This window comes from Carettochelys insculpta, chromosome 21, assembly GCF_033958435.1.
Source record: "Carettochelys insculpta isolate YL-2023 chromosome 21, ASM3395843v1, whole genome shotgun sequence".
In the NCBI taxonomy this organism is placed as follows: domain Eukaryota; kingdom Metazoa; phylum Chordata; order Testudines; family Carettochelyidae; genus Carettochelys; species Carettochelys insculpta.
Window position 1 is genome coordinate 25,798,313 of NC_134157.1, and position 15,470 is coordinate 25,813,782.

The 15,470-nt window shown below is 42.4% G+C and overlaps 1 protein-coding gene across 3 annotated transcripts in view; it reads left to right on the forward strand.

The window, feature by feature from the left end:
* The window catches only part of SLC2A8 (solute carrier family 2 member 8), a 58,637-nt gene extending 47,235 nt beyond the window's left edge, over window positions 1-11,402 (forward strand). For all 3 annotated transcript variants that reach the window (XM_075015099.1, XM_075015097.1, XM_075015098.1), the window contains 5 exons: window positions 1,934-2,080; window positions 4,291-4,399; window positions 8,074-8,244; window positions 9,428-9,573; window positions 9,747-11,402. In XM_075015099.1, the coding sequence (XP_074871200.1) occupies window positions 1,934-2,080; window positions 4,291-4,399; window positions 8,074-8,244; window positions 9,428-9,573; window positions 9,747-9,893 (720 nt within the window). In that variant the 3' untranslated portion in view covers window positions 9,894-11,402. The remainder of the gene's footprint in view (window positions 1-1,933; window positions 2,081-4,290; window positions 4,400-8,073; window positions 8,245-9,427; window positions 9,574-9,746) is intronic.
* The last annotated feature ends 4,068 nt before the right edge of the window (window positions 11,403-15,470 follow it).

Genomic DNA, 15,470 nt, shown 5'->3' on the forward strand with positions numbered 1-15,470 from the left:
CCGATGACTACAGGGATATTAATGGACCATTTTTCCTTGAATGACCCCTTTAATATAGGATAACTGTGTGCTAAACTTTTTTTTTCAATCTTGTATGTAGCAACACTGAAGCTTTGTTTATCCTAGCAATTGATCAACAGTTCGTCATTCACAGGCCCTGTCTCTAAAAGCTGTGTAGAGTAGACATACACAGCTGAGTGTCTTTCCCAGATCTGAAGAAGATCTCTGGATAGCTCAAAAGTTTTGTCTGTCACCACAGAAGTTGATCCATTAAATGGCTTGTCCACCTGGTCTCATAAATGAGTGTACAGATTTTCCTGTCAGCTTGTAGACACCATACTAACAAAACAACTAAATGGGTTTTTATCATTTGGACCCACAGATCTTTAAAGAAAGTGAGTGCCAATAAATCTCATGTTTTACAGTGGAGTATGTTTATTTGGATATCTGGTGAGAGCTGGATGATGGGGGGCGGGGGAGGAGGGACAGCTGGAGACATAAATGAAAATTGATGTCAAATTTTCTAAACCATGCTTCAGCTTAGAGTATTGATCCTCAGGCGTCCAAATGCTATGGTTCACTTAGAGTACTGGAACCTGAGAGAATGGTAGAAGAAACACTATTTAAGAACTGAGCATTCTCAAGCTGTTCCCAATATAACATAACATATATTGTGATACCAGTGTAATAGATTACTTAAATAGGGGACTTGTTCTGCTTGTGTGTGACCAAGTGCCTGAGACAGACCACACTGGTACCAGTTGTCACCACTTTGGTGAATCTAATTAAAGACCTTCTGCTGTACCATACTGGTTAGCCAGAAGCCAGACCCATCCCCTTTTGGTGTTCCAAGTCCTGGCTCCCATCCAGCCAATCAAGTCTAATACAAGACATTTTTGAAAACCCATTTCATCATAGGTGGGGCTCTTTCTAACCCCAAAGAGTCAGGTACAGTAGGGTCTCAACATTTGTAAGGGTTCTGTGTTCAGTACCCTCACAAATGTTGGGGTTTTTTTGTTTTTGTTTTTTTGTGAATATGGTGAGGCTTGGAGTCCCGGGGAGGTGGCGGCCTCAAGCAGCTGCTCGCAAATAATTGAATTTGCGAGCATTAAGTTTGTGAATGTGGGGACCTTACTGTGTGTATCCCCAGGTCAATAAGAATTTCAGATCTTACCCAAGTATCACAGTGTCAACCAATCCTTAGTACCTAACTAAAGATATATTAATAAAAGAAGTTTTATAAATCGTTAATAGATTGTATACATACAGATGATTGCAAAGCCCTTGTATCAAGTTTATAGCAGTGATGGAATAGACTGGTGGTTTGTAAAGTCTCTCTGATGACTTCCAAATATTAGAAGCTCATTTTTGTTTTAAATCTACAGTCCAGAAAATCAGAGCAGGGAAAATGCAAAGTGGAGGTGTCTCAGATAGTCTTTATATTTTTTGCCATGTGCATGGAAATTTACTGTCATGATCAAAGCCTACAGCCTTTGTATGTAAGAGTGCTGTTCCAGTGTGGAATGCAGGATCACAGAAGCACATAATATGCTTCTGCATATTTTTCTGAATAACAGGGATAGCTATTGTTTCCTGCTGTCTGAGGTATCCTCAAAAAAGGCTATCTGAAGAAACTCATCCTGACCAGTGGCCCATTGTGAGAGTGGGGTGTCCCTGAACACAAAACTGCCTAGCTCTTATGTAAGTGTATTTGGAATAAGTGCATGGCCATTATTCATAATCTCAGGCACAAGGATGATACCTGCTTATAAACAGGATAATCTTACTTTTCCTTTGATAAATCACATGACATTTTTGTACAAGATGTGTGGCAATTGTGTTAATGACAGTAATATAAATGGTCACCTTATACGCAGCATCACAATATGCAAATCTAATAATTGTTCTGAATCTTTCTTTGTCTTCTTTACAGCATGGACTAAGTATTGCTGAATTTAAGAATCCATCTGTCTACAAACCATTTCTTATCGGGGTAGCACTGATGTTCTTCCAGCAAGTAACAGGGGTTAATGCAATTATGTTTTATGCAGAAACTATCTTTGAAGAAGCTAATTTTAAGGTAAACATTGTTCACTTCCATCTTCATAAAATATAACAGATAAACATGGTTTAGCCCGTTGTTACACTTGAGTCCAGAGTACTAAACACAATCTGTTGGTGTAATGGAGTACCAGCTCATGGTTTTGTTTTTATGCAGACATCTGACCTTGTTCTGATTAGTTAGTTTTAGTATTAGTAGTTTCTTCAAGGAACAGAATATATATTAGTCTGCTGATCAAAAGCTTTGCCTCCCTTTCCAGGAAATATAGTATAAGGTACCAGAAGCCCACTTGTAGGTCCTAGGTCCATATAGAATCTTTCTTGCCATGGTTACAAGTTGTGTGCTATAGAGGAAGTGAAATTGCTGTGTCAGGTGAAAGCTGAAATGTAGTGGTGGTTCAGTGGATCTCAACAGAAAGATCAGGTTGTTATACTGGTCATACATAAATGCTATTTTTAGTTAATAAATCAACTGAATTGCTTCTGTCTGTCAGTTTTCATTTTAGTTGACATAAAAACGTTGTGCATGTTAAAATCAGCCTGTTTAAAAATAGTTTTTTGTCACCCTCTTTCAAGCATTTCTCCTCCACTGGCTCAGAGCCCCCTCATCTGCCACAGGGTATCGCAGTAGCAGAGGTTTGTGAGAGACTCAGTTGCTAAGAACAATGTTCTTTTCATTTGCAGAAGGAAATTAATAGAATTGAGCCTTTGTGTCTATTTAGTAAAAGCAGGATTGTGAGTTGCACATTTGGGGTTCTGTCCTTGACACTTGTTACCTACTTCTGACATTACCAAAGCTATGGAATGGAGCCAGATCTGTGGCTACCTAGGCAGTTTTCATCTGCACATTATGGTCATCCAGAGCCTTCTAGTGGCAGGATGGCCTGTAGCAGAGGTAGCCAAACTTACTGATACTCCAAGGCAGCTCTGACAATCTTCAGCTGTTCCAGGTTTAGGGTGTGCCTGCCAGTGGGAGGGCCATCCTTCAGGCTTCAGTCCCAATGGAGGCATTTGCGTGGGCTTGGGGCTTCAATCCTGCTCCTTTTGAATCACTGAGTCCCAGTAGCTGCACCCAATAGGGTTGAAGCCCTTAGACTTCCCACCTTGCTGTGCAGAAGTCCCTAACTTAAGTTTCCTATAAACCACGCAGCTATGCATCTGCCTACTCCAGCCCCGTAGAGATGCTCAAGACACCCACACAAGCCAAGAAAGAGAGCAGTCCCACCCGCAACTCTCCAACCTAATCTCCAGCCTGGTGGCCAGCAGAAGGAAGGCCTGAACCAGATGTCTCTCCCTCAGCCCAAATGCAATCACATTTGGGGTGGCCCAGCCCCTGAGGAGCCTCCCTGTGGTGGCCAGAGCAGTCCAGGCCCAAAGCTCCCTTCCATCACATTCCTGTACCCTATCCTCTGCCACAGTCCCACTCTGGACCCTGCACCTCCAGACAGAGGCCTTAACCCCTCAGTACCAGTCATGAGACCTTCATCCTGAGTCCTCAGAGAGAGTCTCTGCATCTCAACCTTGTGTCCTAGCTCTGAACTCTTCAGCCCTACCTCCACCCCAAAGCCTGTGCCCTCCGCTGGAGCCCTTGTACTGCTGCTCCAGGCCTGAGCCCATTCTCACATTCAAAACCCCTTGGCCCCACTTCCAGCATGTGACTTTTGGTCACCCATATATAGGTGATTTGTGTCACATATCACCTCCACTCTAGTTCACAAAACAAAATTCATTCCACACACATTGGGAGGGAACACTGCTCCTAGCCCCACTGCCTCACCAGGCAGAAACCCTGAGTGCCCACTTTCCCAATTTGGTAGGCAGACAATGCGGAGGGGGGAGAAGGGGGTTCCAAGCCACACTTGAACTGTAAAAGAGCCTCATACAGTTTGAGCCACAATTTGACCACTTCAAAAGCATAGGCCACTGCTACTTGAGCTAGAGATCTGATGCACAATTAAGCAATTATAACTGTATCCAGTAGGGGGCAATGACACCCTAAACCAGATGCAAACCAATTCTTAGCTTGATAGGGGTGGTGAGGTTTAATGCTTCAAAAGCTTTTCCAAGATCATGTGAAAAGTACAGTGGAGACCAGGATTTCATTATTCCATACACATTGGCAGTATAAAATATACCAGTTCTTTTGTACCTGCAGTATTACTTGAAAATCCTAATCACTTACTGAACACCATGACATTTTCTATAGATATCTTTTTCTCTTCCTCTCAGGACAGCAGAATGGCCTCTGTTGTTGTGGGGTCCATGCAAGTGTTTTTCACAGCTGTGGCTGCACTTATTATAGATAAAACTGGGCGAAAAATCCTGCTGTCTATTTCAGGTAAAAAAACAAAAAAAACCTCAATCTTAATATGTAACACACATGACATGAGTTGACTGGTTTGAATCAATGTGAATGGACAAGGAAATGTCTTGACACTATTATCTTCTCCAAACTATACTACAACCTGTCTCTTCTGGAAAATGTGACTAAAGGTGCTAACAACTCAGGTCAACACTGCTCTAGTGTCCTTTATCTTTTTGTCTTTGCTTGTGCCTTTAATGTGCCTCTTCTTCCATGTTGCCAGTTAATAACTAGTAGCTTCATATCCAGAAGCACTACAAAGAGTTGTAAACAATTTTGTGAAACCATTTTATTTAAAGGCTGGGACAGTGGGGGGATGGGGAAAGGAGTCTTCCATCAGGCAAAAATTTGCTTACGTTTAAACTTGGGTCAGATATTCAAAGCTTGTTTCTGTTGGTAAATGTCCTGTTCTAAGAACAATATTATTAGTCCACTCATCCCTCATTAAATGAGTACTTCATTTACGAGTACTTGCGTAAGTGAAGGATACACTTATCTACCCTAGTTCACTCTACAAGTGAACTTCCCCCCCCCAGGCTCCAGCTCCACAGCCTGAACCACCGCCGCCTGTACCCCCTGCGGGCCCCACACTCTGACCCCACAGCCACCTGTATGCCCCGCAGCCCAACATCCCTGCCAGCCCTGCAACCAGACCCACCCCCTGCCTACGGCCGCCTGTACCCCCCGTGGCCAGACACACCCTGCCCCCCGTGGCTGCCTGTACACCCCTCGCAGCCCCATGGGCAGACCATGCCACCACTTCTGAACCCTGTAGCCAGACCCTCCCGTAGGCCTGCAGCCCCCCCACCCGCAGCCACCTGGGCTCCCCGTGGCCCCGCAGCCAGAAGCCCCCTGCACTCTGGAGCAAGACCCGCCCCCCACGCACCGTGGCCTCGCGGCCAGACCCCACCCCCCTGCACAGCCACCTGTAACTCCTGCAGCCAGACCCCCTGGGGCACCACAGCCTGACACCCTTGATGCCTGTGTCCCGTGACCTGACTCCCCGCCCCGCCTGTAACCTTGTGGCCCCAGGGCTAGACCCCTGTGGCCCCAAACCACAGCAGCTAGACACCTTTACCAGCCTGCAGCCAGACTGCCACACCCCCTGACCCCCATGGCCTTGCACCCCGCCCCCCCCACCAGCCCTAATCCACAGCAGCCTGAAGCCCCCAACAACCCACCAGCAGATTTTAACCCTCCCTCCTGCTCACAGCCCAAACTACCCCAGCCTTTAACCCTCCCCAACCCAAAGTTCACTTACCTTTCAAAAGCAGCGCTATGTGCTGCCACTCCTTCCACAAGTCGGGAGCCCTAGAAACTAATCAGAGACTTTTATATGTATTTTTAGTGGTAATTTAGTGTCCCTCTTACAAGTTTCTGCCTACGAGCAGAAAGTTGGGAACCAATAGCGCTCGTAAAGTGAGGGATGAGTGTTATACCAAAAATATCCTAGCTAGCCTGTTGCATAAAGGTTTGTAATTATGCAGTGAACTGGTTTATTTTAAAACTTCCTGTGAAACTTCTGTAGACTTGGTCTGGTGACTTAGAAGAAAAAATGATCAACTTATTTAATACACTGGAGAGTTATTCTTTCTTCCTGGACCTGCTCTTATCACTGTTGCTGGCTTCCCTTGTTAAGATTTTAAAAATAACTCTCATTTAAGATGGTGCAGGGGAGAAATCTGCACAGTAGTAGTTTGCTTTCTAAGTGACATTAAAGTATTGTTCACTTCTGAAATTAGTAAGCACTTGTTTACTTGTGCCTACTTCACAAGCAGGGTGAGTGGTATTAATTACTTCAAGCAGGATTCATTGATTCTCTCATGCATACATATATATTTGAGTCCTCTAATAAGTGACTGCTGAACATAAGAACATAAGAATGGCCATACTGGGTCAGACCAAATGTCCATCAAGCCCAGCATCCCATCTGCCGACGGTGGCCAATGCCAGGTGCCCCAGAGAAGGAGAACAGAAGACAATGATCAAGTGATTTATCTCCTGCCATCCATCTCCTGCCCTTGTTATGAAGGCTAGGGCACCATACTTTATCCCTGGCTAATAGTCATTTATGGACCTGACCTGCAAAAATTTATCAAGCTCTTTTTTAAACCCTAATAGAGTCCTGGCCTTCACAGCCTCCTCGGGCAAGGAGTTCCACAGGTTGACTGTGCACTGTGTGAAGAAAAATTTCCTTTTATTAGTTTTGAACCTACTACCCATCAATTTCATTTGGTGTCCCCTAGTTCTTGTATTATGGGAAAAGGTAAATAATTTTTCTATATTCACTTTCTCCACACCATTCATGATTTTATATACCTCTATCATATCGCCCCTCAATCGCCTTTTTTCCAAACTGAAAAGTCCCAGTCTCTCTAGCCTCTCCCCATATGGGACCCTTTCCAAGCCCCTAATCATCTTAGTCGCCCTTTTCTGAACCTTTTCTAATGCCAATATATCTTTTTTGAGGTGAGGAGACCACATCTGCACGCAGTACTCGAGATGTGGGCGTACCATAGTTTTATATAGGGGAAGTATGATATCTTTTGTCTTATTATCAATCCCTTTTTTAATAATTCCTAACATCCTATTTGCCTTACTAACTGCCGCTGCACACTGCGTGGATGTCTTCAGAGAACTATCCACTATAACTCCAAGATCCCTTTCCTGATCTGTCGTAGCTAAATTTGACCCCATCATGTAGTATGTGTAATTTGGGTTATTTTTTCCAACATGCATTACCTTACACTTACCCACATTAAATTTCATTTGCCATTTTGCTGCCCAATCACTCAGTTTTCTGAGATCTTTTTGTAGTTCTTCACAATCCCTTTTGCTTTTGACTGTCCTGAACAACTTGGTGTCATCTGCAAACTTTGCCACCTCACTGCTTACCTCATTTTCTAGATCATTGATGAACAAGTTGAACAGGATCGGTCCCAGGACTGACCCCTGGGGAACACCACTAGTTACCCCCCTCCATTGTGAAAATTTACCATTTATTCCAACCCTTTGTTTTCTGTCTTTTAACCAATTCCCGATCCATGAAAGGACCTTTCCTCCTATCCCATGACCACCTAATTTACATAAAAGCCTTTGGTGTGGGACCGTGTCAAAGGCTTTCTGGAAATCTAGGTATATTATGTCCACTGGGTGCCCCTTGTCCGCATGTTTATTAACCCCTTCAAAGAATTCTAATAGATTAGACAGACACGACTTCCCTCTGCAGAAACCATGCTGACTTTTGCCCAACAATTCGTGCTCTTCTATGTGCCTTGCAATTTTACTCTTTACTAGTGTTTCTACTAATTTGCCTGGTACTGATGTTAAACTTATCGGTCTATAATTGCCAGGATCTCCTCTAGAGCCTTTTTTAAATATTGCTGAGGTGGTTTGTAATTCTAGATACTTTTTTTCCTTTATATAATTTGTGTGATATATCTCCTAACTTGAGTGTCAGCCTGTACAGTGATTCCAGAGAGCATTTCTAAGGCTGCTATTTTTATACAGTCATTGTTGGCAAGCACACAAGTGACTGACTTCAAAAAGAGATTTATTTCTTGTATTTAATTGACCAACTCTAGTTTCTCAGATTAAAATCTTTTCCAAGTGGCAATGCACACACATTTGGTGGTTCTTCACTTTTTCAGGAATCATTATGGCTGTCAGCACTGCAGCATTTGGGCTGTACTGTAAAATGATCCTTCCAAACCCAAGGAATTCATCACAGCCTGAGTTACTGACTACACCAAATTCAGTATCTGCAGGAGCAGAAAACCTAGCATGGTTGGCTGTAGTGAGCTTGGGGTTCTTCATTGCTGGTGAGTAGTTCTAGTCACGAGATATGCAAAACAAATTTGTCAACAACTATAAAAGCACAGGAGACAGGACTGTTTGTGTACCTAAGAAGTTCTCAAGTACTGCTGATCACCTGTGACCTCAGTTGACTCAGCTAAGGATTATGAAAGCTCAAAACTTCTTGGGATCATGCTATAAGGCTCTGCTCCTGCAGCCTATACTTTACCTCAGTAGGGACTCCTGGGAATAAGGCGTAGAGGAGGAGACTGATTAGCCTGGACCACATTCTTAAAAACAGCATTTAGATTTGGGGTTCTTTTTAAAGCTGTGGGTTTTGTTAGAAGAAAATGATCTTTCCAACTGAAATTTTGGGGGCTTGTGCTCTTTTGGAAGAGACTCAGTGGCATAAGGTGATTGTTGAGCAGTATAACGGGGTTTGGAGATTACAGATGAGCAGCAGCTGAATTAGCAAAAAGACCAAGGTCCTTAATTTTAGGAAACAAGGTTCCATCGCCATTGAATTTTTTTAACATGATGCTTTATAGCTTTGCTAATGCTGTTTTGTACTTAAGTTGCTTTTTTACTCTATTCACAACCAGTAACAAGAAGTAATTTTATTTTCTTCCTGCGCCACTCAAAGCAAGGTATCTTTTTATATTTAGCACAGGGCAGTTGCAGTTAGAAATACAGATTTTTAATTTGACGAAACCTACAGTTCAGAGAGAGGTAACAAAAAAAAAAAAACAAAAAAAAAAAAAACACCCTTCATTTAGCTCAACATTTTACCAGATGCTGCAGTTAATTTGTGTGGTTTTTGTGCTAGTTTTGAAGCTTGTGGTTTGTAATTCTGGTTTCTAAGTAAAATGTTCCCTCTAGAGCAGTGTTTCCCAAAGTGCAGTATGCACACCACTGTGGTACATGAAAGGATTTCAAGGGGTATGTGGCAGGAAATAAATTACTAAACATCAGGAGATAAGCACAGGGGTGGCACTGGGATAGGGGGTACGCTGATAAGGCTGAAGTCCTGAAAGGCGTATGTGAATATTTTAAGCTTGGGGAAACACTGCTCTAGAGAGATCTGACAGGATAGTAATTAGAGCTGGAGTAGAATTAACACTTATCAAGGAACAGGCTTTGGTATCATTCACAACTTGCCTCTTTAAATGCATAACAAATTGATTCTTCCACCTATATTTTCAATTTCAGGTTTTGCTCTTGGTTGGGGTCCCATTCCATGGCTGGTGATGTCTGAAATATTCCCACTTAAAGCTAAAGGGATTTCCAGCGGTGCCTGTGTCTTAACAAACTGGCTTATGGCTTTTTTAATAACCAAGGAATTTCATGATCTTACAGTAAGCACCATGTAAACCCAATTATTTAAACTTTCCTCTTCTGAGTCACGGTAAAAGTTGATGAAGATGCTGTTGGCAAAACACTAAGCTGAGTTGTTCCCTAGTAATGAAGTATAGCAAGTAGTCCTGTGCAGCTTTGTTTTCTCTAATAATATTTTTTCTTTTTCTTTCAGGGCTTTTTGACTTCATATGGCACTTTCTGGCTTTTCTCTACCTTCTGTATCCTCAACATAATTTTTACAGTCCTTTGTGTTCCAGAAACAAAAGGAAGGACATTGGAACAAATAGAGGCTTATTTCCAAAGATTGCCCCCAACCTGAAGTATTTTAACCTGGTGGAAGACTTCTAAGAGGGCACTGTTAGGGTTATTGCCAAAACTTTGCCAAGAAACGTTCTCTGGGTTAGTAGGCTGCACATGAATTCATTCTGTGCTTAATTCAAATATACTTCTAATCAATTTTGTTAAGTTTGACAAAAATCTGAGGTGCACTATGGTGAACGTAAGCATGTGTTTGTACTAGTTCAACTTCTTTCAGGTTTACAAACTAGTAGGTGGTGGTAATTCACTGTGGAATGTGAGTTTCCTCTGTTTTTCATTACTACTCTATGGTAGGTAAAGATAACACTGGAAAGAGAAACAATAGCGTCAGCCCAAATGGGCTCCTGTGCCTGGGGAAAACAAACAACTACTTTTAGTGGATTAGCTGGTATGCTGTTCATTCTGGCTCTTACTGCGTGAACCTGTCCATCGTGTCCTGTATTGGAAGGAATCCCCTCTTCCCTGGTCCAGTATATAGTTCAAATGAAATCTGCTATTGCCAGGACTGCATTAATTCCATATCATATTTTGAGTCGTCCACTGTCTCCATCTGTGCTCATTTGTGTAGTGGCCTAATTGCTGAACAAAGTCCAGGCTGTTGGTAAGTATAATGGTCCTGCAACTAATACACTAGCCATGAACTTTTTTCAGCTCTTGTTTGCCTTGTAAATTAGTGAACACCCTGCAAGAGCCCTAACATTAGGAGAGGGTCTGAGCAGATGGTATTTAGTTGTAATCTTTTGGAAGTAATGGGATAAAATAAAGCATGTTAAAATATCTGAATACTTTCAGAGGTTCTAACATTTGACTGGACAATGGAAGATGTGTTGCTTCTCCACAGTTTGCCAAATTAATTAAAAAGTTTCTGTACCTTTTGAAAAACTTTTGTCTAAATCCCCTTTCCTTTTTCTATACATGAGAATGGAACTGTAAAATTCAGGTACAGTAATCAGTGGTTCAGTCATCAGACTGTTTGCTGTATTTTCAAAACATCTGTTTTTCCTGTTGGTGACTTTCATCTCATCCAGTTGAGCATTGTGACTAGAACACTTACTCAAGACTAGCCCCAGCCAGGACTGATACTGCTTAGCTACTTAAATGTGCGTCATCGGAGTAGCATATGTTTGTTACATAGTGTAGTACTTTCTTAACAGCTACTGACTGTACACTGTTAAGCTTACACAACACTTGCCTCTACTCACTAAGTACTGAACGCTTTTTATGATGAAGCGACTGACAGATTTCTTTAAGGTATTTTCCTTCCTAGAATAATTATTTTGTCATCTATTAATGTTGTTGACTACATGAAGTAACTTAATATTTTAAGGAGATGAAAGCAGAACTTCACTGCATATAGATATGACCTTTATATTCTGCATGTGCTACTCCATAAGTGATAAATATGTATGAATGATGTTGCATAAAACTGTTTTCCTTCTGCATAATAGCATTCTAATGACTAAATTAAATTTATTCTAAACATTGAGGCTCTGTCTACACTAGCCAAAAACTTCGAAATGGCCATGCAAATGGCCATTTCGAAGTTTACTAATGAAGCGCTGAAATACATATTCAGCACCTCCATTAGCAAGCGGGCGGCCGCAGCACTTTGAAATTGACGCGGCTCACTGCCGCACGGCTCATCCAGATGCAGCTCCTTTTCAGAAGGACCCCGGCTACTTCGAAGTCCCCTTAATCCCATGAGCAGATAGGAATAAGGGGACTTCGAAGTAGCCAGGGTCCTTTCGAAAAGGAGCCCCGTCTGGACGAGCCATGCGTTGGCGAGCCACATCAATTTCGAAGTGCCGCAGCCACCCGCATGCTAACGAGGCACTGAATATGTGTTTCAGCGCTTCATTAGTAAACTTCGAAATGGCTGTTTGCATGGCCATTTGAGGTTTTTGGCTAGTGTAGACGTAGCCTGAGTGTACCAAAGGGTGGGGAAGAGGGGAGGTGTGGAATTATAATGAGAGAGACTGGTAACCAAAGCGGACCATGCATATTGTAATCACTAGTATAAATCAGGCTCCAGATCCAAAGCGTGAAAAACTGTATTAACATTTTTGGTGGCTTCTGTGAAATAATTTGGTATCTTAGATCCTACTCCCTGCCTCTAAAAGTAGCAACTTATCACCTTAAGGTTCCTCTTTCCCTCGAAGCCATGTTGCCTAAAGGATTATAACAGTCTGTAACTCCTTCAGTAATGCAGCTTTGCAACAGGGTGTTTTAAGCAGCTTATAAATTAGACTTGCTTTATATAGATTTGCATGGTCATGTGCTTAACACAATAACAAATCCTTTGAGAGAGGCTCCCCTATGGACGTGGAGTTCCAGAAACAGACTGCAGGTGTAGCCTTATGAGAAGCTTTTCACCCACTTCATAAATGGAATAAAGTTGGGGAGGAAGGTACAATGAAAAGAACTGTGCTCTAGCAGAAGAAAGCTTAAGCCAAAGAACTCCCTTCAACCATGATTCCCAAATGCCATAGAGAAGAATTAATAAATAGGGCTGGCAATTGCAGATGATCAACTGATTGAAAAAATTGATCACAATTAGTCACTGTTTGAATCTTGCTGTTAATAACATTAAATATTTTTGACTGTTTGGGTGTAAATGTGTATTACACTGTCGTGTGAATGCCAGTTCTTGCTTTCAGGTGACACTGTAAATAAGGATCAAGCAGCACTCTTTGTCCTGTAAATTAAACAAATCTCTTTGACTTAGTGATTTGGCTGAGCAACAAAGACTGCATGGATGTGTAGATGCTAAAGCTTTGTTTTGTTTTGGGGCACAGTTATATAGACAAAATAAGCTTACATTTTGTAAGCTTTCTCTTTCACATTAAAGAGATTGCATTACGGTGGTTGTATTTTTTCAGTTCACCTCGTACTGTTTGTAATCAAAAATAATGGTCTGTACTTCATATTCTGTGTTGGTATTTGAAACTGTCAAAATTTAAACACAAAACTATTTAATTTTTTTTAACAGTGTGATTAAATCTGTGGCTAGTTGGGATTATTTTTTTCTAATCATTTTACAACTCTGACAAAAAGGAGCAGCCTCTCCTTTGGGTTTGTGACACTCCCCTCAACCCTACACCATTCCAAAATAAATATTAAACTGTACATCCTGTCAAAGTCTGTCTTACCAGCAGAGATCGACTCTTAACAGAGATTAAACCACTGTCTAGCCCTCTGCTGTATCACAGGTCTAAGCACAGCTTGTGGACTAGCTTTCAGAGGATATCGCTGTTCATTGCTGGGCATCTCTTTATGTACTCACTAACTTTCAGTGAACCATTTTTGTAAAGCTGTTTATGACCGAAACAGAATTGTCAGCAAATGGAAGCCTAGTGCTCTAAGGTATCTGTATGCAGGTTTTTATTCAGTAGACTATGTGCATTCCCCAGTTTGAGCTGAGTTAGGAAACCTGTAGCCAAAACCAGGCTGTGCTTATACATGTGTCGGTTCACCAGCACAACATCGCCCCCTTATTCTTAAGTGCATGTAGAACCCCAGACGCTGTCATGGCTTTGTGCCCAGAGTATGCTCTAGTGCCCAGGTCTTTACAGGGAGCCTAAGAACGTGATGGTCTTTGGCATTATAGTCCTCCTCTGTACTGCAAGGAATCTGTTGAAGTGCAGCTGTAACCAGCCCTATTATGTATCCCACTGTGGTGGCTGGCTTCCCTATTTCTGCATGCAGAGAAACACTGGAGCCCACAAGATATAGGTGGGCATGAAAGTGTTTTCATGAGACAAACTTAATGGCCACAAAACACTATTTGGGCTAATTAACTGTTTAATCATTGATGAACAACAGCCTTGCACAAGGTGCATGTTTGATTGTGTGGGGACAGGCACTTTAGTGCTCTTTTCATAGTCCATTTGTCAATTACATGGGCACAACATGTTACTTGCTGGCCTGTTTTGTGCTATTACTCTTAATGCTTAAATGTCACAGTATTATGCAACATGTTCTCTCTCTTCCCACATGTATTAATAGAGACCTGCAAAGATACAAAATTGGTAGCTGCATCTTTGCAAATATTAGCTGTGGATCTCTGCATCCATACTTGTGAATGCAAATAGCCCTGGACCCACAGCCACTATTGGTGGATTTAGTGTGCTCTGCCTATTAATTCACAAATGAACTGGGAGCAGGAAATGAGATACTCCTGGCATAATCACTTTAAATTGAGTTTAATTTGTTCCTGGGATGTCCCGTATGTTTGCTATTTGCCTTTAAATGCAGCTCCTTCTGAGAGCATGCAAGGGAGTGCAGTCCTCTTGGTGGTAGAAGTGCGTGGCAGCAGCGGCCCCTGGCGGTGGCTCCAGTGAGTCACAATCATGGAATTATGACTGGGAGTGGGGCCTGGCTCTGGGGGACTGCAGACTCAATGGGCAGGGGAGGGATCTGATAAGGGGGTTTCATAGGTTGGATCACAGAGATCCCTGTGGGTCTGTCACCTAGTGCCATTGAGCCCTCCTACTTGCCCTCTTGGACTCCCTACCACCTTGTCCTGCTGAGCCAGAAGCTTTGGTCTCCCCCCATCCAAGGCACAGAGTTGGGGTAACAGCCCCTGTTGCATAGCTATGCAGCTGTTGAATCAGATCAGCTCTGAAGGTCCCCAAAGGGACCAAACCCCAAATAAATCTTACTCTGTATAAAAGTCTTATACAGAGGAAGCTTGTAAGGTTCACTCTTATCAATGAAAGAGGGATGAACAGGGGTTGCTCCCCAAGTAACAATTATTTACATGGGCTTGATAAGTGTCTTAAGTATAACAGGATTTGAGATTGCAAGTGAAAACATATCAAAGTAAGTTATTTAGACAAAAAACATGCTGAAAAAGCCTACTACACTGAGAAATTGTTTCAAAGTATTGTCATCACCTTTGTCTTTATTTCAGGTAAAATGCTTCAAGACAGTAATTGTGACTCAGGTTATGTCTACAGTACGTGTTGAAATAGATTTTAATAAATTCATCATTTTAACCTCAGTCTTATAAACTTGAAGTTAATTGTCCACAAATGTTCCTGAAATTCAACTTACTGTGTCTCTGTTTTACCACATCTCCATTGCCATATCCAAGTGTGACTGGGTGAGCAATGCATTGTGGGTTGCATTCTGGGGGTTGCATTCTGGGGGTTTTGTACTAAGGGGATGCTGGGGGGGGGGAATGCCACAGTTCCTTTTGGGTGTTTGATGTCACTATCCCAGAATGCAAAGCACTTGCCCAGAATTCAGAGCACCCACTAATCACGCAAAAAACAAATGGGAAATCATGCCATTTTCTCTGAAGGTGCTCCCGCAAGCACAGGCCATTATGGCAACTTCCTGGATTGTCACACAGTTTATCTTTCAATGACAAAGTCAGTGGGCTGAGATGATGGTTGAGGATGATGATGAAAATGTTGGAGAGGAAATTGCTCAACTGCACACCACGAAATTACAAGTGCTGGCTGCATTGCATGAAACCAGCACAAATGGGTAGGACCACATCATGTTGGAGTCCTGGGCTCACCAGCAGTGGGTGCAGAACTTCTGCATGCACAACTCCACTTTTTCTGGCTTC